Raw genomic sequence first — 24,406 nt, 5'->3', positions numbered from 1 at the left:
TGATTGGCAGAATGAACCCAAGCAATCGGCTCAAATGTATATTTGTTTTAAACTTCAGAGCGAAGTAAAAAATGGCCTCTTCAGCCAACTGTCTAAAAACAAAAGATAATCAGCATACATCAATTAAACAATGAGAAAAACAGCAGGCCTCACATCTGATAGGAGATGAAAACGTTTGGTCGTTTTTGCTTGTGAAATGACTCACTTCATAATATTTATCACTGCTCTACAATCCAGATCAAGGGTTGGGCAAAGCCTGAGGAGTCTTGGTTCATATGACATGTTGTGCAAGCGTAGTGGAAATCAAATGTTGTTTGCAAATGCTCCACATAGCGAAACTGACAGGCCGAATGAGATAATTGTTTAAATGTGGGAATAATAGAATCCATCCATCCGTTTTCTGCTTCTTATCAAAGTCCAGGTCACTGGGGCAACAGTCCCCGGACCTCCCTCTTCACAGCCACTTTGTCAGACAAGAGATGTGCTTTCTCCACCGTGTCCTGGGTCTGCTACAGGGTGTCCTCCCAGTCGGACATAACTGAAACACCTTACCTAGGAAATGCCAGAACCATGTTTGATGTGGAGAAGCAGAACCCCGAGAACAAGAAAGGATGAAGCCCTTGGTCAAAGGCTGAGTTGAGACACCCAAATTTCTGCTACCCGTGTCTGTGATCTCAATCTTTTGGTCACTACCCCCAGCTTGTGGCTTTAGATGAAGATGGGAACAATGATCGGATAGTAAACTGACTGCTTCACTTTTTAAAAAGCGCTTTATGAATATTTAATTGGGTGCTTGAATTAGAAAGTACTGAAACTGAGTAGAAAGAGTATAAGCATAGCTCCATTCACTTCAACAGACTGGTAAAACATCCAGATTACTGCAGACACTGCACCAATTCATCTGTCAATTTTCTACTTTTTCTTCGACCAGAGACTTGAACTCCACTTCACTTCCAGTTACTCATTCCCATCCCGTTGTAGACACACCACCCTTTTCCATCAGAGAACCATGGCCTCAGGATTGAAGAGCTATTTCTTGTCCCAGCCATTTCACACTTCACTGCAAACCACCTGATTGTAAGCTAGAGGTTGTTGCTCAATTAAGGCAACAGAAGCACATGATCCACAAAAGTCTGACACGAAATCCTCAGTCCACGAGACACATAATAAACTTATGAACAGAACTGGTGGCAAGGGGCAGCCCTGGCTGTGTTTAACACCCACTGGGAATGATAACCATGCTCTTACAGTGGCTGGGAAGTGATGACCAAACAATCCCAACTCCAATCACCATTCTGCTAAAGCAGGGATAACCGAGCACCTTTTAAGACAGTTTCTCCTGAAAGGCTTGTTTGCTCTTGTGCGTGGTTGTTAATGTGTACTAGCAGTTTATGGAGTGAAGTGGGTGTTGTTTGAGCCATACACTGAAACCCTGAAGTTCTTAGACATTACCTGACTGAGATGCATTCAGAAAGAATGTCTGACTCAGTTGGTTTTGACATTAGCTGGTCTTTAATCTACCAGCTTTTTTGTGATGTTAGATTGTTTATGGCAAAGATGATTACACAGTGGATTTGTCCGGCCTTTGACATGCACTTTCCAAAGTGCACAGTGGGTAACTGCGACGTCTAGACCTGATTCTCCTCATATTGTCTTGACTTCATGTGTTAAATGAGCTTTAGCATACTGGAAACTTCATTTGCATGCATCTCAAATTATAGCTAAAGAAAAATTGCACGTAATAACACACAGTGGTATTAAGTGACAAACATTTTATTTCCTATCACGTCTATAACTTTTCAAGCTGAATTAAAGCAAAGTTTTACAATTAAGATTAAGATCTATAAACAGTATAAATTTGAAGGTCAAGAAAAAACAGGGATTTTTAAAAAAAATATCAAAAACTAGATCTTACATAGGAAACAGTTTATTTTGGCCAAATTGTGATGCACTGGTTTCACAATTTCTCAGAACTTGTGAGTTACTTGTGCCATGGAGAACAGCAGCAATTTCTCTGCTCGAGACAATGTGAATCACACGGGAGACAAATGCAGGGAGACAAATCTGTTACACAAAGAACTGTTTGTACGATTTCTCCCGGTCTGCTGTGAGATCACGAGGGTGCTCTGTGACACAGTACAGACACGATGCAGACATCACAGAAAAGCACAGTAACATCTTTCTGCAATTCTGGCTACACTCACAATTTCTTATTACGTGCCAGAAGTAGTAAGAATGGTGTTGCAAAACAGCAATAAAGCATCGATTTCTAAGTCAAAGTTATTCTTTTAGTGGATCGAGTCTGACATGTGGTAGAGAGATGCAGATATCCAAACAATACAACCTGCTGGGTAACTGCATAATTTTTTTTTGTGTCCCAATTGTCAATTTTGGTAACTGGTAATTTCAAGAATTTTTGTGTGTTTGCAAAAGACATATTGTCCCCAACCAAAGAAGACCATAGTTGTGATTTTATGTGCATGCAAAAGATATTCCTAAAGCTCACCTCAGCTCCGGAATAATTGTTGGTCCGAGTCACCAGGTGGTCAAGAGACACATTTTCAGCGACAGGCATATTACGAAACTGCAGAGAAAATATTTCCTTTCGAGTACGCGCATCTGGAAGCGGCACGTAGACAATTCGGTCGAGGCGACCTGGACGCATCAGAGCCTGTGGGACAGAAAAAAGACAGACAGCATCTGTTTTAAGGTCATATTTCAAAAATTGCGACACATAAAGGGTTTTAAAAATGTTTTCAGCATTATTGCTTTATTTCAACAGTGTTTCCTTTGTACATTGCCATTCTTATGTCACAAAAATACTGTCATGACACTATGTTTCTGACCTTTGACCTTATTGCTGGTTGCTTGTTAAGCTGTGAAAAAATAGTTCAGTCCACTCCTGAAATAATTGTACACCTATTTAAACAGGACTATAAAGCAAATGCCTGATATACAAACTGTGAAATTTGAGATTTCCACTTCTGGCGTCAGCGTGGAGACAATCTCCCCGTTATCTGATAAACCTTCCACTTCCTACAGATCACATCTCTGTGACCCCAAAACAGTCCTTGAGTACCCAAAGCTGCCGCTGTCCCGCTTGTCAGACGTCATTAAGTGGCAGGCGCCTCTCAAACTCAGACAAGCAGACAGACTGACAAATATGTCCTGCCTCCATCTGCTGTCCTCAGCCAGGCCGTGACAAGCTGCAGTGTGGTAACCCATTTGACAAGCCAACTAGCTGAGGAGCAGTGGGTTTGGGAAAATAAATGAGCACAGTGTGAACTGGCATTTATTGGTAGCAATGGAATGAACTATAAACAGAAAACGAACATCAACTGAAACTCAAAGTTTCTTTGTTGCTATTCTCCTAAGAGTCAGTAAGTCCTGAAGGCCCTGGCTCTGAGCCAGACAGGCCACAGCGGGGCCAGACTCTGGCCTGTGGAGCCGAGACAGGAGATACTCACAGATGCAAGCCATACAGGAGGCCATGTCAGGAGTGATCAGTGAAGGTTGGAGGGACTGGACAAGCAGCCTTTGAACTGTTAGATACTGCGCTTCTACCTCTGCAACTCTCCTCTTTTACTTGCAAAGAATATGAGCATCTACTGTACGTCATGTCATCCTGTATGTTTGAGTAGGAGAACAGAACAATCAGCACATGCTACGAGTTCAGCTAACTAGTGCATAAGCACTCTGTGAATCTGGGTTTTAATAAGGTTGATATTTAACTCACTTAACAAGCAGAAATGCCAAACATCTGCAAAACCTATATTCCATAATTTAAAAAAAAGGGAACTCTAGGTGCATAGAATTTTCCAGCTTAAAAAAATGTAAGCAAAAAAAAATCTTTTCTGCGTTTCATTTGAAGACCACCTGCTCGATAAGTGTCTTGGAGGAAATTTCAGGTTTGGAGTTTTGTTTTACGGTTTGCTATATTTCCCCTCTGGATAGCAAATTCCAGTTTACTGGGGTGATGGATAGTATCCCAGCCTTTTATCTACTGGTTTTCCTGTACATGTGTATGGAACATGAGAGGACAGAAACCGGAGACGAATGTTAGTAGCTACCTTTACGTATCCACAACAGAGTAATGGGTGACAAAGGAGCCGTGGCTCATGACAGCAAACGTTCTTGCTTTTCAGGTCTCTCGACTCTTACGCTTGATTACAGAAAGGTGGGTGGCTATCTGTGACGGTAGTGTAACAAAATGGATAGAGAGGAATAACACCACCCTCAATCGAAGCAGGAAAGGGGTGGCTGCTGCGGTGACATGCTGGGAGATAGATGGACGGGTGGCTGGAGGGCTGCAGTATTAAATCAAAGATGTAAGGGCTTAAGGCCTAATAAGGTGCATCTGGCAAAGCAATTATAAAACAACACCTGTGGGATCAGGTTTGTTATTATGTTTCTTCCTGTGGGTTAACATATATTGTTGGTACAAAACTGTGCTCGAGGCGTGAGGTGATTGTAGTGGGAACTTTAATCTGTGATTGTTTGTCACAGCAAGTCAAGCCCGTTGCAGCACAGTATATTGCATTATGCAGAGGACGTGCCAGGGACACTTCCTGAGTTGCTCTCCCTGGAAGTATCGGGCGGCTGCATGCCAACACAAACCTGCTGACCCCGGACTAAATAACTCAGTCACTCCCACACACGCTGACAAACACATTCGCATATGCAAGCGTGCATGTAAGCACACATATATTCCAATAAACTCTCCTTGGACGGATCGTTTTAATTTCCGATCCATTTTCCTAGTGCAAAAACACCACTTTGCACTTTATCAGCTATTAATTCTCTCCGCACACATAATGGAGAAGTGCCTGTAGCTTCCAGGCACTCGGGCTCCGAGCGTTCCAAGACGCTCCCGAAAAAGCAGAGCCGACCCTCAGCTTTGAGACTGCTAAACTCATCTGACTGCCCTGGAGGGAAAGAAAGGCTTTTTTTCTTTCCTCCCAGCAAGAGCAGGGGGCCCATCCATCACTTAACAAGATATACTTCCTGTTCTCAAGGATCCGGGGGAGGTGGTGGTGGTGTGGAGGGAATAAGAGGAGGAGGAGGTAAGGAGGGGGGACCCCAAAAGACAAATACTTGGCTTGGCATGTCGGGCAAGCGTTGACGGGCTCTTTTCGTAACGGCATCATTCCACCTGAAGTCTTGGCTCCGTTGGCAGAAGGCAAGAAAAAAAGGAGTCAGGCGAGGAGATGAGAGAGGAGAGGACAAAACCAGCCAGACCAGGGCACTCAGACAACCCACTTGAAAGGACAGCAGGACCAAAGCCCTGCAAACAAACACAGATAAGTGGTGTGGGAGACAGCAAACCACCACAGACAAAACCCAGTTGTATAAATTCTCTGCTGTTCTAACATGAGTCTGCATGACGGATTGCATCCACCTTGTTGCACCACTGACATGATAGGCATCATTACACACGAGCCATTAGTAATTAGAAATGCCCCTAGGTAAAAAATACCAACCACCTTTAAGTCAACACAGAACCATTTATATACCACTGAATCTAGCAGAGTGTGCACTGTGGACTTAACCTCAGCAAAATGTATGTTGCAACGCTGAGAAAGTTTGGAAAAACATGTGGATCAGTCAAGCTGATTAAAAAGCAAACCAAAAAAAGACAGAGAGAGACAAGAGAGAGAAAAAACTCATCCATGCTTTCTGCGCCAAGTTTCACTGCCGATAACAACAGTAATCATTCCAAGGCATTGCAATCCTCCACACGAAGTGATTACCCCCTAATGACAGACAACTTCCTATCTGCGAAGGCCGGTACCTCTCCTTAACCAATGAGGAATGCTGGGAATCTTTTCCTTAGAGCGTTGTTCCTAAGCACATTCTTGGCCAGCTTCAATCTGACCCGCTCTGAGCTACGTCTACAAACTGTTTACAAACGGACGCCCCCGCAATTCAGGTGTCTTATTCTTAGATAGAAACTTAGACTTGGTGTGACTAAATCAAGATCAAGATCTGCTTTGTTACTCACGACGCCTTCAGATCAAATGAAAAACGAAATGAAACACTGGGTTTGTGAAACTGAACATGATGACTAAGTTCTTCCCTGCACATCTGGTGCTATCTCTGTTTTTCCAATAAGCTGTTTTCAGTGGCACTTTTTAAAATGTACAGCATGATAGCAGGCTGTCTGCATGAATGAGAGGTTTGCCTGAGGAGACATGAGTTGACTTTGTTGCCTGCCAGAAGGCATTTGCTGTATGTGGCTTCCTAACCTGTCAGTCTGCAATCCTTAGAGGCCTTGGTGAGTCATACCGACTCGGAGATGGGCCGCCCTGGATTTATTCCGAGCACACACAAAACAGAAAATGCAGAAAGCACGATGGGAACACAGAGCTCACAGAAAGGTCAGCATTCAGACGCAGTAATCTTAGATACAATGCACTAGCCGAATACCAGTAAATGTTACAGACTGTCAGGTGTCACTGGTATTCTTAAAGTCAAGATTGCTGTTATATCTGTGAAAGTAACACAAAATTGGGAAGATGAAGATTTTTTGCAACAGCTGTGATTCAGTGGATGTCCTCTTTCAGAAAAATCTGGTTTACAAAGTCCCAGCTCAGGAGCAATTTCCACAAAAACACAAATCCAGAGCCAGTTTGTCTCTTTCACAGTTTTCAAGGGAGCTTCCTTTTACAGATGAGAGACCTACTGAGCCTCACATCGATTGTGCAACATGCATGAGTGGAAGACTGCGTGGCATCTGTGGCACTTCCGTGAAATGTGTTATGTTCTGATCCTTCCACAACATGCCAATCATTAATCAAAGTGCCTTACCTTTCACTTGCTAAAGTGCAAAAAGGGAAGGAATTCAGTCAGTCACACCTGGGTGTGTGGCATGTCACATGCAGCAGCAAGTCATTAAAAACACTGCACCAGTGTTTTGTGGACTGTACTATGTGCAAAAATCAGGCACCTATAACCTTAACGTACTGCAATCATTGCTAGAAGAGTTATAGTTATTTTATGGATATACATTTCCGTTGTTCAATTTATGGGAGAAGGAACGACTTCCTCTCATATTTCTACCACAAAGTGAACCTGACTTGGATTTTTTTTAACCACCTGGATTCAACATATTCCTTGTTGTTCCCACTAAACTCTTGCAGAGAGTGGCCTCATTGTATAAAAACCTCTCCAAGTATGTGAAAATACCCTTGAGCTTTATTTCGTCACTCTGATTTATGTCAGAGTACAAAACAAGCTATCAGCCGGTTCTGTTTTTCAAATCCTTCAAATCACGCAAATCCGATTTGCATCTACAGAACATTTTGCCCAAGCTTCCTTTCACAAAGGTGACATAATTCTGATCGAGGCCACGCTGTCTTCAGAGAGACACTGGACCTTCTTTACGTCAGTCTTGATTTCGACGTGAGAGAGGATCAGAGAGAACTGGAGCGGAGGGAAAGAGAGAGTAAATCAAGGAGAGAGGGGAGGGGACAGCAGAGCAGAGAGGGATGAGAATGACAGAGGAAGAAAGTAAGTATGCGGTGAGAGGTGGAGAGAGAGAGAGAGCGAAAGAGAGGAGTTGGCAACCGCTCAAAAACATGAGAGGCTTTCACTCTGGATTTTGCCCTTGAGTCAAACTTGCATCCGGCAGGCGAGGCCACCGTGTCCAAGAACCAAATAACTCTGCCGCTGTTAACCCCCGCTGTCTCACATACTCGTGCACAGCCAAGAGGAAGTAAAGATTTAGAGTTTTAAAATAAAGTATAAACCATTTGAGCAAGTAATATTTTCTTTTAGAGAATAAAAAAAATCATTTTTTATCACGGAAAAAGAAAGCCATTCGGGACAAAAGACACTTTTTTGAAATATTTAAAGCATTTGACTCCAAAATACTGTATGAACTATAAACTTTTACTCTTAGGGCCGCACAGCATAATAAATCAAGACATTTTCATCAAAGATAACATTTATGACTTTTTATGCCACCAAATGGAAGTCATTACTTCCGTTTCTATAGCAGAAACTCATCTAATTTTACAATATTTGTATATAAAATCAGTGGTGATTGCACCTTACCTGTTGACAGAAATAATACCCTGTGCCTACAAGTGTGTAAATGGTGTATAGAATGTGTTCCTTCACAAAAGATCGTGGGTTGGGTTCCAATAACACTCACTAATCTGGGGTTTTGTTAAAAGCCTCAATGACTGTTTGAATGCTTGCATTTCTTGTCCTAAAGCACAGCTTTTTTAGAAATGCCCCAGAGCGCCCAGATTTCAGGAAATTAAATTAGTTTGCTGTTATTATCATAAAAAATGACCCAAATTTTCCTTAACACACAGGCAGATGGTGTTTTTTCTAGAGTGTTGTGATTTTAGATTTTTATTTTCTTTTTTAAATTTGTAAACCAAGCAGGAGGCTCAAAACCTAGAAACAGTGCAGTCATGTGCATGCACAGTGTAACTGGGCAAATAATTATTACAGAATTAGATATCCCACCTCTTTTACCTTTTATGTGCGTTGTGTAAGCAGGTAAAAGGGCCACGATCAGGGAAGGAAGGGGGTAAAGAAGTAGCAGCAGCTGTGTTGTTGCTTCCTTTGGGTTTAGAGGGTGGGGATGGGGGGTGGTGTCAGCCTTACACCCCTACAGCTGTCCTGGAGGTCCACGATTGTGTTGAAACTACACAAAATGGCCAGCCCTCACACCTCAATGAAAATAACACTCTTTTTGGAAGGAGTAGGTAGGCAAAGTAAGTGCATGTATGTGTGTGCGTCTGTGTGAATGAGTGGAGGTGGGGGCGGTAATTGTCAAGCAGAAAAAAAAGTGAAGAAAAGCAGAGGAAATAAGACCATGACCATGTTGAAAAGTCGGCTCATTGGAGCCCAAAATAAAAACGCAGTAAAGCGCCTGCCATAAAACACATGTATGTTTGCTTTACAAAGAGGCGTTTCCTGTGAGCTGTCCACAGTTCACAGTTCAGTTCTATGCAGCCTTGCCTTTGGTGTAAACTCATCAGGGTCTGGTTTCCATAATGTGTGAGCACCCTCCAAACTCCCTGGTCCAGTAGCTGCCTCAAACAAATCAGCAGCCACAGCCAATGAGCAATGTTTCCCTACAGACACTTTTTCTGGCGTAATCCATTTGTCTCAATCGTGGCTTTGAGCTTGCAAGTGCTACTGTCACCCTCTGGTAGACTGCTGGTATTCTTGTAGAACACATGCTTGTGTGTCCATGTGCGTATGGAGAAGGGCCATCCAACAGACACAGCCAACAACAACAACTTAAACCTGCTGATTGCAGCACCACTATAAAATCTGAAACTGTGCCATCGCCCCAAGTTAGCCATATATAAAAAGGTAAATCACTGAAAAGCAAATACAACACATTCAGTAAAGAATTTGTGCAGTCTTCATAGTAAGACTGAAGTGATTATTTGATGGAGACATTTATCCACTCATCGTGCAAATAAAGACTCACTTTAATGTCATAGATTAAGAAGATTTTCTTTCTCACATTTCACATCCACTCACTGTGTGTTTATACATCACTCTGCATTTAATTACGAATTACTATTAATCTCTGGCTCTCTTTCACAGCATATCTTTTGTCCCGTCTCCCTCCCTTCACCCTCAACTGGTCACTGCATGCCTGCCTCTCCATCAGCCTGGATCTGCCTGAGGTTTCTTCCTGTTAAAAGGGAGTTTTTCCTTCCCACTATCGCCAAAGTGCTTGCTCAGAAGGGGGTCATCTGATTGATGAGATTTCTCTATAATATTGCAGGTGCAGGGTGTTTACCCAACAATATCAAGTGCCCTGAGGCGACTGTTGTTGTGATTTGGTGCTATATAAATAAAACTGAACTGAATTAAAATTAAAGGCAGTCAAGAACGGCAGATGCAAAGATGTTTCACAGAATTTCCCATTAAAACTAAAACATATCTATAAAGAATTTCATGAGCTGCTTAAATATCCTCTACAGAGGTTAAGTACAGTGGGGCAAAAAAGTATTTAGTCAGCCACCGATTGTGCAAGTTCCCCCACTTAAAATGATGACAGAGGTCAGTAATTTGCACCAGAGGTACACTTCAACTGTGAGAGACAGAATGTGAAAAAAAAATCCATGAATTCACATGGTAGGATTTGTAAAGAATTTATTCGTAAATTAGAGCGGAAAATAAGTATTTGGTCACCTCAAACATGGAAAATCTCTGGCTCTCACAGACCTGTAACGTCTTCTGTAAGACGCTTTTCTGTCCCCCACTCGTTACCTGTATGAATGGCACCTGTTTGAACTCATCATCTGTATAAAAGACACCTGTCCACAGCCTCAAACAGTCAGACTCCAAACTCCGCCATGGCCAAGACCAAAGAGCTTTCGAAGGACACCAGGAAAAGTATTGTAGACCTGCACCAGACTGGGAAGAGTGAATCTACAATAGGCAAGCAGCTTGGTGTGAAAAAATCAACTGTGGGAGCAATCATCAGAAAATGGAAGACATACAAGACCACTGATAATCTCCCTCGATCTGGGGCTCCACGCAAGATCTCATCCCGTGGGGTCAAAATGATCATGAGAACGGTGAGCAAAGATCCCAGAACCACACGGGGGGACCTGGTGAATGACCTGCAGAGAGCTGGGACCAAAGTAACAAAGGTCACCATCAGTAACACACTACAACGGCAGGGAATCAAATCCCGCAGTGCCAGACGTGTTCCGCTGCTGAAGCCAGTGCATGTCCAGGCCCGTCTGAAGTTTGCCAGAGAGCACATGGATGATACAGCAGAGGATTGGGAGAATGTCATGTGGTCAGATGAAACCAAAGTAGAACTTTTTGGTATAAACTCAACTCGTCGTGTTTGGAGGAAGAAGAATACTGAGTTGCATCCCAAGAACACCATACCTACTGTGAAGCATGGGGGTGGAAACATCATGCTATGGGGCTGTTTTTCTGCCAAGGGGACAGGACGACTGATCCGTGTTAAGGACAGAATGAATGGGGCCATGTATCGTGAGATTTTGAGCCAAAACCTCCTTCCATCAGTGAGAACTTTGAAGATGAAACGAGGCTGGGTCTTCCAACATGACAATGATCCAAAACACACCGCCCGGGCAACAAAGGAGTGGCTCCGTAAGAAGCATTTGAAAGTCCTGGAGTGGCCTAGCCAGTCTCCAGACCTCAACCCCATAGAAAATCTGTGCCGGGAGTTGAAAGTCCGTGTTGCTCAGCGACAGCCCCAAAACATCACTGCTCTCAAGAAGATCTGCATGGAGGAATGGGCCAAAATACCAGCTACTGTGTGTGCAAACCTGGTAAAGACCTATAGTAAACGTTTGACCTCTGTTATTGCCAACAAAGGTTATGTTACAAAGTATTGAGTTGTATTTTTGTTATTGACCAAATACTTATTTTCCACCCTGATTTACGAATAAATTCTTTACAAATCCTACCATGTGGATTCATGGATTTTTTTTTTCACATTCTGTCTCTCACAGTTGAAGTGTACCTGTGGTGCAAATTACTGACCTCTGTCATCATTTTAGGTGGGGGAACTTGCACAATCGGTGGCTGACTAAATACTTTTTTGCCCCACTGTATGTGGCTGAGGATAAAAACATCTTATTGCACCCCCTACCTAAATACACGCATGTAGAAACATGCATCTGTAGAAAAACTCCATCTGCAGCATGCAGCAACACTTACACACCTCACACATCCCCATCCTGCACACATACACGGAGGCCCCACTTGCGCGGAGAGACAGACTGCAGGTGCCAGGCCCACCTCAGGGTCCCTGCCGGGCTCTCGTTAGGCCTGGTGCCATTCAGGCGGCTCCTAACACGCAACCCTGAGTGCTTTGTGTTTCTCTGACAGCCCCTGTCGTCCTCTGGATGTAGTGGTGAAAAAAAAGGAAAAGAGGAAAACTTCAGAGATTAGTGCTTTGAAGAACTTGACAGAGAGTCACTGTATGGCCTTGTACAGTTTTAAAGGAGTATGACAGTTTTGTTTGACTCATTTGCAACAAAAAATATCATAGTCTCTAACATTACTGTTATTTACACATTTTTTTCAAAGAATGGCATATATATCACTCCCAAAAGAATTAACATTTACTTGTCGGGGTATAAAGTTGCTTTAGATAAGAAAGAAAATGACCACTGATATTCCATCGTGTCTTTTTAATGCTTAACATTCACACAGTTGCATGCAACCTTCTTTGGAGCCCTTTTAGGAATTTTACATTGGTTACGCTGCCGATTTTTCACAGCAAAAAGGGGCTTACCGGTAATAGAAAAAAAGCAACAAAACAAAGAATATCTGTAACACCAAATTGTATTTATTATTAGAAATGTAAACTCTTCTGGTGTTAAAAACAGTCCCTGTTTATTATCAAGTTAAACCAAACCAGAACCCTAATCCTAAATGGGTCATTGGTACATGATAGGAATTCAAGGCTTTTCAAATAAGATTATAAATGATCCAAAAGAAGACTTAGACAAAAAAAAAACTTTGAAGAAAGAAATCATGTTTTCATAAACATCAGTACCAGCATCACCAGCTTCACACTTAATACCACGATCATAGTTATTTCCACCTCCATCATCTCTATCGCCCCAATCATCCACAACCTCATGAGTCCCTGCAACGGAAGAGATAGCTTCTCCCACAACGACCTGTTTGCAACTGCACTCTATGCTTAAAAACAAAAGGCTTTATACTCCTTTATAAGTGTGCACGCACGAGTTCACAAAAACTCACACACAGAGAATTGAATGCTCACATATGCTGCCACTTGCAGATACTTAACAAAGAGAAAAACATAAACAGGCACGTTGCTGAGTGACAGACTCGACTCAGCCAGATCAGTTTCCACTTCCGTGAAATCTAAACATTAGCTTGTTTACCCTGATCCTGAGCTGAGGCTGGGCCTGGGTGAGAGAGCCGAGTGTGTGTCTCTACCTCTTAGTGTGTGAGCGTAGGTCCACAGAAGACAAGAAACAGGGGGACATGCTATCAGAGACAATACCTCAAAGGTGGAGGAAGACGGAGAATAAAAAAAAAAAAAGAACAAAAACAGTATACAGCTATTCCCTCTAATATTATGTAACCCATGATGTCTATTACATAGCTGTCAGGGGAGAGCAAACTGTAGAGTAAAAGCTGTGCTTATAGGGTTGGTTAGAAACTTTATTAGGTATGCTTTGCTATTACTGGACTGCACCTCCTTTTGCCATCACAACTGCCTTAAGTCTTCATGGAAAACAACGAGGTGCCGGAAACGTTCCTCAGAGATTTAGGTCCATATCGAAATGAGAGCATCACAGAGTTGCTGCAGATTTGTTGGCTGCACATGCACAATGATCTCCCGTTCCACCGCAACCCAAAAATGCTCTATTGGATCGCGATCTGGTGACTGTGGAGGGGATTTGAGTGCAATTAACTCATAGTCACGCTGAAGAAACATGTTTAACAAGTTTAACACGTTTTGGCTTTGTGACATGCTGTGATGTGCTGCTGGAAGCAGCCATCAGAGGATGGATACACTGTGGTCATACAGAAAGGGAAATAGCCAGCAACAACACTTAGGTAGGCTGTGGAATTTACACGATGCTCAGTTGCACCACCAATAGCAGCCTGAACCACTGATACAAGGCAGGATGGATGGATGGATGGATGTTTGCCATGGCAAGGTCCCTACAATACAAATGTTACAGCAGAAATCAAGACTCATCAGACCAGGAAACTGTTCTAATCTTTACCACTTTTGGCAAGTCTATGTAGCAGTCTGGGCATTCTCCTCTGACCTCAGCAAGGCATCTTCGTCCATATAACTCAATGGATATTTACTCTTTTTTGGACCATTTAGAATTTAGAGATAAAGTCAACCCCTCAAACTCATTGTAGTACTCCTCACATCAATCCAGAACATTTCTTGCTTTGCGGTAGAGTGCATTATCCTGCAGAAAGAGGCCACAGCCATCAGGGAATATCATTTTCATGAGAGGGTGTACATGGTCCAGAGTAATGCTTAAGTAGGTGGTTCACGTCAAAGTAACATCCACATGGATGGGAGCACCCAAGGTTTCCCAGCAGAACATTGCCCAAAGCATTACACTGCCTCCAGTGGCTTCTCTTTGTCCCATAGTGCAACCTGGTCCCAGGTGTTCCCCAAGTAAGTGACCAACACATACCCTGCCAGCCACGTGACGTAAAAGAAAACGTGATTCGTCAGACCAAGCCAACTTCTTCTGTTGCTCCGTTGTCCAGTTCTGATGATCACAGGCCCATTTTGGCAGACCACACTTCACTCCCCACATACATCAGTGAGCCTTAGACGCCCATGACCCGTCGCTGGTTTCTCATTGTTTCTTCACTTTTAATAGATACTGACCATTGCAAACTGGGAACACGGCTGCAGGAGATGCTCTAACCCAGTTTTCAAGGTATCACAACTGAACCCTTGTCAAACTCGCTCAAATCCTTATGTTTGCCTATTTTTTCTGCTTGTAACACATAAACTTTGAGGACAAAAAGTTTACTTGCTCCCACTGAATCCCACTCACTAACAGGCGAGTGGTAAAGAGATAATCAGTGTTATTCACCTCACCTGTCAGTGGCCATAACGTTATGCCTGATTTGTGTAGTATAGATATATTACAACGAAAGAAATATCCTCTGACAAGCATATTAGAAGCTCTTGCACAAAACTTCTTTACAAAGTGTTAATCTGGGCTGATCTACAGAAGTAACTTGCTGGTTTTCAAGCAAAGTCAACAGTTAGTTGATTCATTATAGGTGACCTGAGATGATGGGCCTTCTAAGCCTAGGCAACTATGAAGAGGTTAATATTATAACAAAGTTTAGATCCAACTCGTAACCTAAAACTCACGCAAGAGTTTTATTATGAATTTATATTATATTATTATTATGCGCAATTTTATTACTTAAACTGCATGTTTAATAGTTTTAGCTATAGAAAACCCAATTTTGCTGAGTTTCTGTTTATCACTACATTTCCTACAAAGTACAGTAAACAAACAAACCAAAAAATATAATGACTACAAAATGCTTAATGCTGTTTCCTTCAAAAAAGTACCAGTTCCTTTATAACATATTTGTGTAGTGTTTTTCAGGGTACTCTTGCTTGTTCCAAGCATGAACTTTACTACAGCGTCTTACTTTTATCAGATTAAGATGAAGGCCTTTCTTGTGGGCATCAGTTCTTCTTGTTGCTCAGCAAGCGCCTCTCTGAATAACACCAGGAGCTTCCCTGATGACACCGTATGGAGGATAATCTAAATATTCAACGTGCCTGAAACCTGTGCACAGTACAGTAAATTATTTATTTAAGGTAACACTTGAATAGACCACCTTGATGGCACCAGTATGAGAACTTATTATCCAACTGCAAACCTTCCATATACATAACTTCATATGTATGAAGGTAATAATAATAAAAACAAGAAGAAAAAGAATCCTTTATTGCCTTTATGTGTTCACATATAACGAAATTTTGTTTGATATCTATATAAATGCATACATACATACACACAACCAACACTATAAAACATTTGAATGCACACTATTCACATGTGCAGGTGTGCAGAATAAAAATGTGCAGAAAGTTACAGATAGAATTTAGATGGATTTCATAGCTCTGGGGAAGAAGCTGCCTCTCAGTCTGGTGGTGCGTGTTTGTATGTTCCTGTACAGCTTTGGAGAAGGAAGCGGTATATGCAGTCCATTGCCAGGGGAGGTGGGGTCGGCAGCGATACGTCTAGTCTTCTTCTGGATCCATCCAGTGTGTAAGGAGTCCAGATGTGGGAGTGGACTTCCCACAATCCCCTGTGCTGTTTTCAGAAAGTTCTCCCAGCCAAGTTCTTTCTGTCTTGTGGTGTGCAGCTGCCGTCATACTAAGACAGAGGATGCTTTCCATTGTGGCTCGGAAGAAATTCACAACCAGCAAAACAGAGTCTGGTCGGTTTTAGCTTCCTGTGGAAAAATAGCTTTTGTTGGGCTTTTTTCACCAGGTGCAATGTGTTGAGCAACCAGGTCAGGTCAGATGTTATGTGGAGACCCAAGAACTTGATGCTGTCCAGATGCTCTACTGCCTCCCTGTGTATGAGGACAGGAGCGTTTCCTTTCTTCCTGGATGTCCTGCTATCCACAATGAGCTCCTTGGTCTTGTTGGTGTTCAGGATGCACCACTGTGTCAGGTGTTGGATCTCCTCTCTATAATGAGTCTCATCATTGTCTGATATGAGACCCACCATGGTGGTATCATCCACAAACTCCACAACTGTTAATGAAGTGAGTGGCAGAACAATCATGAGTAAAGAGAGTAAATAGGGTCGGGCTGAGCACACAGCCCTGTGGAGTGCCTGTGTTCAGGATCAGTGTGGAAGATGTCCAGCTCCCCACTCGCACCACCCAAGGCCTGTCGGAGAGGAAATCCCTGATCCGGTGGTAAAGTGATGTCGACAGGCCCAGGTTATTAAGCTTCAGAGCCAGCTTATCCGGGATCACTGTGTTGAAATCCAAGCTGAAGTCAACAAATAGCATCCTAAGATAAGAGTTTGGATGTTTGAGGTTGGTCAGGGCTGACTGCAGTGCTGTTGAGACAGCATCTTCTGTTGAACAGTTCCACCTGCATGCAAACTGATGGCTGTCCAGACCAACAGGGATGATGTTGTTGATGTGCTTCAGAACGTGCTTCATAATTACTGTTGTCAGGGCGATGGGGTGATAATCATTGAGGCAAGAGAGAGCTGATCTTTTTGGTACAAGCTCAATGATAGAGGATGTTAGGGAGACGCACGATAATGTTTGCAGCTGTGCAGCAGGACTTGTTTATGTATAGCGCTAAATCTCCGCCTTTGCATTTAGCTAAAGCTGCAGTCCCATCTGCTCAAACAGAGAGTACCTGTCTCCTCCACCGGGATGTTGTTATCCCGCCAGGTCTCTGCAACAATCGCCACACAGCTGTCCATCCTGCATGAGATGATCCTTAGCCGAAACTTGTCTGTTTTCTTGGCGAATGACTGAGCATTAGCGAGGAAGAGACTGGGAAAAGCCGGTCTGTGTGGGTTAGCATGTGGCTGAATGCGCAGGCTGCTCCTCTTACTCCATTTTTATTTGTGATGTCTCCTCCGTCTCTTAGGCCCCAAATGGGGGATTGCCGGTACATTTTCCCAGTGTCCCACAATTCAGGCCTTCCATACTGTATTAATGCTGTCTACAACACCACATAAAATCCATGATTTTCTGTCATAACTTATTTGCATCACTAAGCAACATACTGGCATACGGTCTTCTAATTTGGCATGTCTTTAAAGGAAAAAAAAAAGTTTGTGGATGAATTTTTTTTTGTTTTTTTTCTTCTTAGAGAGGCTCACCTCTACTCATAGAATTACAGTTGGTTACCAATACTTAATTTTACGTCGAGCCTGGCAACCAATCAATCTGTTTCAGAAGGGCAGACAAGAGTAAAACTAGGGTGTTATTTACAGATGGCAGAAAGAGGTGGTGTAGTAACGTATAATATGAAAAAAATATTTTAAACATAAAAGCCTGTTAACATAATTTAATAGACCCTTAAAACAAATACGTGTATGAGTTTAATTTGGTCACTTTGATGTTATATTTATATCATTTTCTGCTAGATTTGGATTCTTTGCAGTGACAAATAGCTATATATTTGCCTTAAATATATAATCTTAAAAATCTCATTAAGTTAGCCAATTCCCCTGAAAATGATGTGGCTTTCCTAAAGTTATTTATAGCATTTGAGTACAGTTGAACCACATCCTGCTTTTATGTACTACTGCAATATGCACAATAAGAGCTGTGCGCTAAATCTAATCTACAACATCAGGGCAATTAGCCACCTACTGCAGGAGATAACAAGACAGGGAAAGGGGGAGGGAGGGAGAAAAAAATCCCCCACCCAGCATGTGAAAACCTGTGTCAGATTTCACCACAGACAAGGTCACCCGCTCTTGGTCTTGCCTCAATGCCCTGGCTTGGTAACCAGATCCCATGCAGGATGGCGACAAACCTGTTTCTGTTATAGGAGAGGTGCCCACTTGGCTGATTATGTTTGCAAAAACTTTACACTTTTATTTTTTTCCGCCTTGTTTTTCTTTACACCCAACCTTCAATTTACCTGTACAGGGATCTGAGGAGTTGAGCATAACTTTGTACAGCTGTGAACACCCTGGGAACACTTTACACACACTTGTGGATACAAACACCAAAAAGAAGAGAAAGAAAGAAAAATCTTGTTTTAATTCTAGAGCCAAAGCATCATCATCGGTGTTATGCTACACAGCCAAGTTAACACTTGGTATGTTTGTAATTGTGCTGCCTATGAAACTGCACTGTAATCCCTTCCAGCTGCCTCCCTCACTCACCCATCCACCTTCCTCTTCCCCTCCTCTTCCCTTTCAGAGAAACTGTAGCTGAGTATGTTTTCCATGGGCCCTGGTGGATTCATCCTGTTGACAGCGCCAAGCCTTTTATGCATCGAAAACACAGTATTCCCTTTCAGGTGAAGAGACGATGGAAGGGAGAAGGGGAGCTGGGTTGTGGGAGGTAGTGGTGGTGGGGGGAAGCCAAGGACGGTCCCTACAACAGACCTCAAACTTCAAAATCTTGGTCCTCATCTCTTCACAAAAAGAGAGTGAGAGACAGACAGTGAGAAGGGAGGGGGGTGAGGGATCAAGACAAGAAGAAGGGGAGGCAGGAGAGGAGGAGGGAGGGTAGAAAAAAAAAACAACGGCACAAAGGAGTGCGTAATTAAGACAGGAAATGGGAGAAGAGAGGAGGGCTCTGGGGGCTTTCAGAAAGAGGCTGGCTGGGGTCGCTTTTCCAGAGAACGGAGGAGTGGGGCTGATACCCGAGCTGTCTGAATGGAAATCAGATAATCTGTTAACACAAGGCATGGCCCAGATCCTGCCTGCAGACTGACATGGATAGGCCAGTTCCTGTTCCAATCCGCTGCTGTGGCACAAAGTGTTGCCAAGGCAACCAGCTGTTCCAGCCAAACTTTGCTTTCTCTCCGAGCCGGCGGCAAAAACGACAGGTGGGGCTACAAGGCTAGTAGAAGCAGCTCTGAGGTGCTTGTGAAAACATAAAGCTGGTTCAGTGGTGAGAAGACACAGTGGTAGGAATTTAACACCGGTCACCATGCACAAGAAATTCTGCTGCAGTGACCCACCCCTCCAAAAAAAAAAAAGAGAGAAAAAAATAATTTGACGGACATGCGTTGGGCAGGTGAAGCATCGGGCAAAATAAAGATATTACATTTCTTGCCCGGCTGGTGGAATTTCACTTTGTACCACAGAAAAGAAGGAGAAAAAGAAAAAAGCACCAGAAATAAAATTCTAATTTGCCTTATTGTATTCTGATATTTTTCTACTTATTGTGTGGATGTGGTATTGACCATAATCTGACTGATCTGTGTAAATTCATTACAGGTTATGCATCATAAAAATGAATTGTTTCTGCTCCCAGTTTCATTTATTCATTTGAGACATAATGCCAACTCGATTTTTGGTGCCAAAGAATACAAAATCTCATATTACTCCACATAATGGGTAACACAGAACAAAGTTTTTTATGGAATCGTCAGATGGGTGCTCAGTACGAGTAACTGCATTGAGCTGAGATTTGAAAATTATTACTAGGACAGAAAAAACCTCTGACCATTCAAACCTACTGAAAAAGCACGTTGACTTAATGCTGCTCTGATCAGTGCAGGCTGCTATCGCTGTCAACTAGCCAAATTGTCCCATCTGGTTAAAATATTACATTTTGAGCATGTCTTTTGCTCCTAATTCAAACACATTCTACATTTACACAGTCCGAAACACTACAGACAACTCCTCAGCCAAATTCAACAGTCTCCCTTTTCCACACTTTCCTAAATAGAAAAGTTTACAACTTCATGCTCATTTACATTTTTGTGTGCTTTGTCACAGTATCCTTTGCTGCTGCTCTGAAAAAGGGCCAAAACCAACTGATCTACCAAACAGTGGTGTTGGTCCCAATGAGGTGTTAGGATCAGACTCTCCCAGCAGCACTATAAAAGTGTTATTTACAATGATTTGTACAACTTTATAGATTCCCCCGAAGGTGAATAGGAGGCCAAGGCTCTAAATCAAAGCCGGATAAAGATAGCTATTTCAACCTTTTTTCAATCTGAACCAAGCTCATATTTTAGTGTGGCGACTTAACAACAAGAAGGATCAAATCTCAGGCAATAAAGCCCTACCGCTAGACTTGCGTTGTTTCCCCAGACTTCTCTTTGATTATCAAATATCTGAGCAGAAGGAGATGAAGGGGGGAAAAAAACGAAGAAAATACACCTCCTACAGGACCTCCACCTCTGCCCCCACTTCAAGAGCAAGGCGGTGCGACATGCAGTGGCGTACCACAGCTCAAACTTCCCCTTCCTCTTGAGGGGAAGCCATTTTATTGTGTTCCACTGAGATAATTGCCAATCCCTTAAATGAAAGGGTTTTCTCAGTCCTCTGGTAATTACTAGATACGCAGCAAGGGTCTGGTGAAGGAGGGGGGAGGTAGAAAAAAAGAGAGAGAAGAAAACATGACAGGCAGGTATTAAAATTCAATGGGTGGGGCAGGAAGGAAGTCGAGAGAGGGATGTGTTGAAACAGAGAGAATGAGGGAGGGCTAGAGGGAGGGAGGCTTGTTGTGCTGCTGTAGCCTCCGTTTTGGGGTTGAGGAAGGACATGTTTATGGTCTGAGGGTTGGGCCTATTTTTTTGATCCGGCAGTGCAATCCTGTGCCAAGTGCCAAAGACACATCTGCTTCTGGGCAATCTCTTGCCATAGTAAGGTGATTTATGTGGTGATCGCTGACCTCTTTTCCTAAATCACTGATCTTTTTTTTTTTTCTCAGAGCTTCTCATCAAATTCAGAGCAGCTGAGTTGAGCTGAATAACTCTTTCAGACAGCACAAATTACACACTGCACTTCCTCTTCAGTGTGTTGAGGAATGTCTCTTAGCGATGATGGAGAGATTGAAAACCAAAGCAAAGCGTAACTGTACATGTAGTCGTACACCTCAAAGGTTTCTGGATATACTGGCAACGAACGGAGATGTGAATCACGCCAGCTAAACACACAGGGCATCTGAATAATTGTGGGGTGCAGTCATTGGAATTACACAGTTATTAATTATTGCTCTTATACCGTACGTTGGAAAATAGAGCCAAACTTTGGTTTCTCCTTAGTGCAGAGCAACAACAAAGACACAAATGTTGATTGTAGGGTAAACTTAAAATAGAAAACAGCTTTGTGATAAATTACTTCATTCATTGGCATGCTAGCATGTTTTTTTTGTAAAAGTCAGTTTTCCAACATCAAAAAAGGTCTTTATAAAATGTTATAAAGATGTAGTTTAATTGTCCATGCATATATTTGGCAAAACAAAAGTTCTAAAAATGCGAAAATCACATTTGCAATTTAAGAATCACTTTGAGTAGAACAATGGTATAGACGACTTGCTGTCAAAAGCAGTCAGTTGCTCCGCAGCTCTACTCCAATGCATGTTCTACAAATTTAGGAACTTACAGCATTACATTAGCATGCATTATAGCCTAAGTTTATAGTCACATCTTGCAGACAGAGACAATCTGCTAAGTGCACATGAGCCATTGTGCAATTCCTAAAATCCTGTGGTGAAGTTGTCCTGTAGTGCAGACAGGTATGCCTACTTATCAAATGATCTATTTACATGCCAGCCGGTATCATTTACACACTTTTCCCCTATGGTCCTGACTCTAGAGAATGAACGTTCAGAAGCCCGGAGAGGCCCCAGGCTTGTCAAAGACTCTCCTGTTGAGGTTCTGCTGGCCTGGTGGAAAAAGGTGTGCTCTTAGCTTGTTATGCGACACGGAGGGGAGACAGGCCAAAGGAAGGTGAGGAGGTATAGGGTGGGGGGGTCAAGGCGTACAACAATGACCCCTCTCAAGGCAGGAGGGCCCATCAGTTAAGTGTGTTTTTCTGCAATTTGAGAAAGTGGAATCTGGTCAAATTGGTGTCCTCTTGAGTTCCGACTGCTTAAGTTATGTGAGTGGGGGATGGGGGCTGACAGGATAGGGATAAGCCAAGGTCGCGTATGAGAAGGATGGTAGTGCCTTAATTGATAGTTTTAGCCCTTCCAAATGCAGAGAGAAAGCCACAGTAGAGCTAAAGAGTGTCATACAAGGTCTAACTGGCCATCTCTATGGCAACGACTGGGTGGGGAGTGGGGTGAGATCTTCCATTTATGGATGAGATTGGATGTTGGAAATGGATACTGGAGGGACAGGTTAGCACCGTGAGCTAAATAACACACTGATGACACAAGCTCACCAGGCTGAGGCAGCTTAAGCATCTTTCAGTGGAGCAAAGCGATTTGATAAGGGGGGTTTATGCAGAGGGTCAAGGGACATCAACCATAAATATACCCCTAAATGAAAACCAAGATGGTGGTGACTTATAGCCAATTAGTCTAAATTAGTTCTACAGAAGCTCTTTGCACCTGTGAAAAGATCTTTTTCCTAATATATATTTTCACTTACATTTCCTTTCTTTCTTATATCCTTTGAAAATAATTAATAGAAGACAGTTTGATAAGATACAGTGGAGGGCAATGTTATGGAGTTTCACTTGAGTTGACTTGATAAAGATTAAAAGCAACAGTAATCCAGAGGGATAACAAATATGGTTACATCGTTCCCTTGACTCACTGAGTAAAGACAGAATCTCCACCCAGTTACATGTTACATTTATGCAAAATAATTGCCACAGTTCAAATAAAAGTATCAGATCTAATACTGCCTGTTGAATGGTAGAATATGCTTTTCAAGCCTCATAAAATAATTAAAAAGGCTTCAAAGGGCACCATAAAAAGGTTGAGAGCTGTTATAATGAAAGGAAAATTAGATCAAGAGATAAATACAGCTTTTGTATCAGGCTTTAAATATCTTAATATTACATCACAAAAGTTGAGAATATTAGCTTGGGAGTTTATGGGGATTGACTTGCTTCTTTTTTATGATACTGTAAACAGAAAAATGTGTACGATATCCAGCCCTAGTACTGTGCTTGTACTGTCATAAGGACAAGGGCTTAAGTGTAGCCAGTCCTAATATACTCTAGGAGACAAAAATATTTACTTTGTGTACTACTAGCAACTCTTGAGAAATACCGCAGCATGATGTATAACTGTCTTTCTAGGTTTAAGTGGGTCGGTCACCTGATGATGAAAACAATCAATCACATAAAGTTGCCCCATCGACACGAGGCATTTAGATATCTCAAAGCAATAACTGCATTATGTACAGTCCTTTTTTTTTTATTTAGCCAACTTAGCAACACCCTGTTTGCAGAGACATACATCCTTCCTTTTACAAGGGGATATAATTTTACAATCTCCTGACCTTGGGTACACGGAGTGAAACACAACACCGCCCACCGGTCTATTTCTGTATTTGTCTTACAGTAAGCTGCCTGTAATTGAATCATGCTCTCCAGGACTATGAAACATGAATGGTGCTGTAGACACATTAAGACTTAGCTACAGTGGTTAAGAATAAGGTATAATCTTATGCTACCATGTGACTTGACATGTTTGCTTTCTCTTCACTTTGTTTTCATACCTTCAAATAAAAGGGTTTATGTGCAAAATTAGGTTCTTTAGCACTGGAAAGCAACTGATCCATAATGAGATGATGCCTTGAGATATTCTTTTCACCCATTTCACAAATAGGCTCTTGGAAGTTGGCTTTTTATTCTCTTAATCCTAAAAGATACCTATATGGAAATCTCTAATAGCAAAACAAGCACACTGCATGGTTAACATCATCATGGTATATTTCTCATGACTCATATCTGTATGCCCTGTTTTTTGACAGATTATACCCAAGGGGTATTCATTGGAAGAAAAGAGACACACAAAATGTGAGGACACAAATATCAGTAGAGGTCAGCTGTGTTTCTAACTGATGTGAAAGAATGTGAATGTGAATAAAGGGAAGAAAAAAAACTTCCCAACCGATTCCTGTCAATCTGTTCGTAAGAAATCTGTAAATTAACCACACCTTTAGTTGTGTAACAACTCCGGATCTTGGTGATTCCCTTTGGCAAGAAAAAACAACCCTCAGTTTCTAAAGATAGATAAACTGGTCTATTCGCATCCTGTCAGCTGCTTAATCTCCACACAAATAAACCACAAACTGAAAGTCACTGGCCTTCCAGTAACGAATCTCTGTTCCTACTAATATGTCATAAGTGTGAATTACTATTTCCAGGCATTATTCCTAACTTAGTTATCACTTTCATTTCAAATGTCTTATCACAAAGTGGGAATGATAATAGGTTAACGGCAAATAAATGTAAACTAACAGTCCGTGTGTTAT

At 42.2% G+C, this 24,406-nt stretch overlaps 1 protein-coding gene across 1 annotated transcript in view; it reads right to left on the bottom strand.

The window, feature by feature from the left end:
• The window catches only part of afg2a (AAA ATPase AFG2A), a 110,468-nt gene that overhangs the window by 16,756 nt on the left and 69,306 nt on the right, over positions 1–24,406 (bottom strand). The window contains exon 16 of the mRNA XM_026183469.1: positions 2,507–2,671. Within this exon, the coding sequence (XP_026039254.1) occupies positions 2,507–2,671 (165 nt within the window). The remainder of the gene's footprint in view (positions 1–2,506; positions 2,672–24,406) is intronic.

Source organism: Astatotilapia calliptera, chromosome 2, assembly GCF_900246225.1.
Source record: "Astatotilapia calliptera chromosome 2, fAstCal1.2, whole genome shotgun sequence".
In the NCBI taxonomy this organism is placed as follows: Eukaryota; Metazoa; Chordata; class Actinopteri; order Cichliformes; family Cichlidae; genus Astatotilapia; species Astatotilapia calliptera.
The sequence above is the reverse complement of the archived record's forward strand: the minus strand, read 5'-3'. Positions and strand labels throughout refer to the sequence as shown.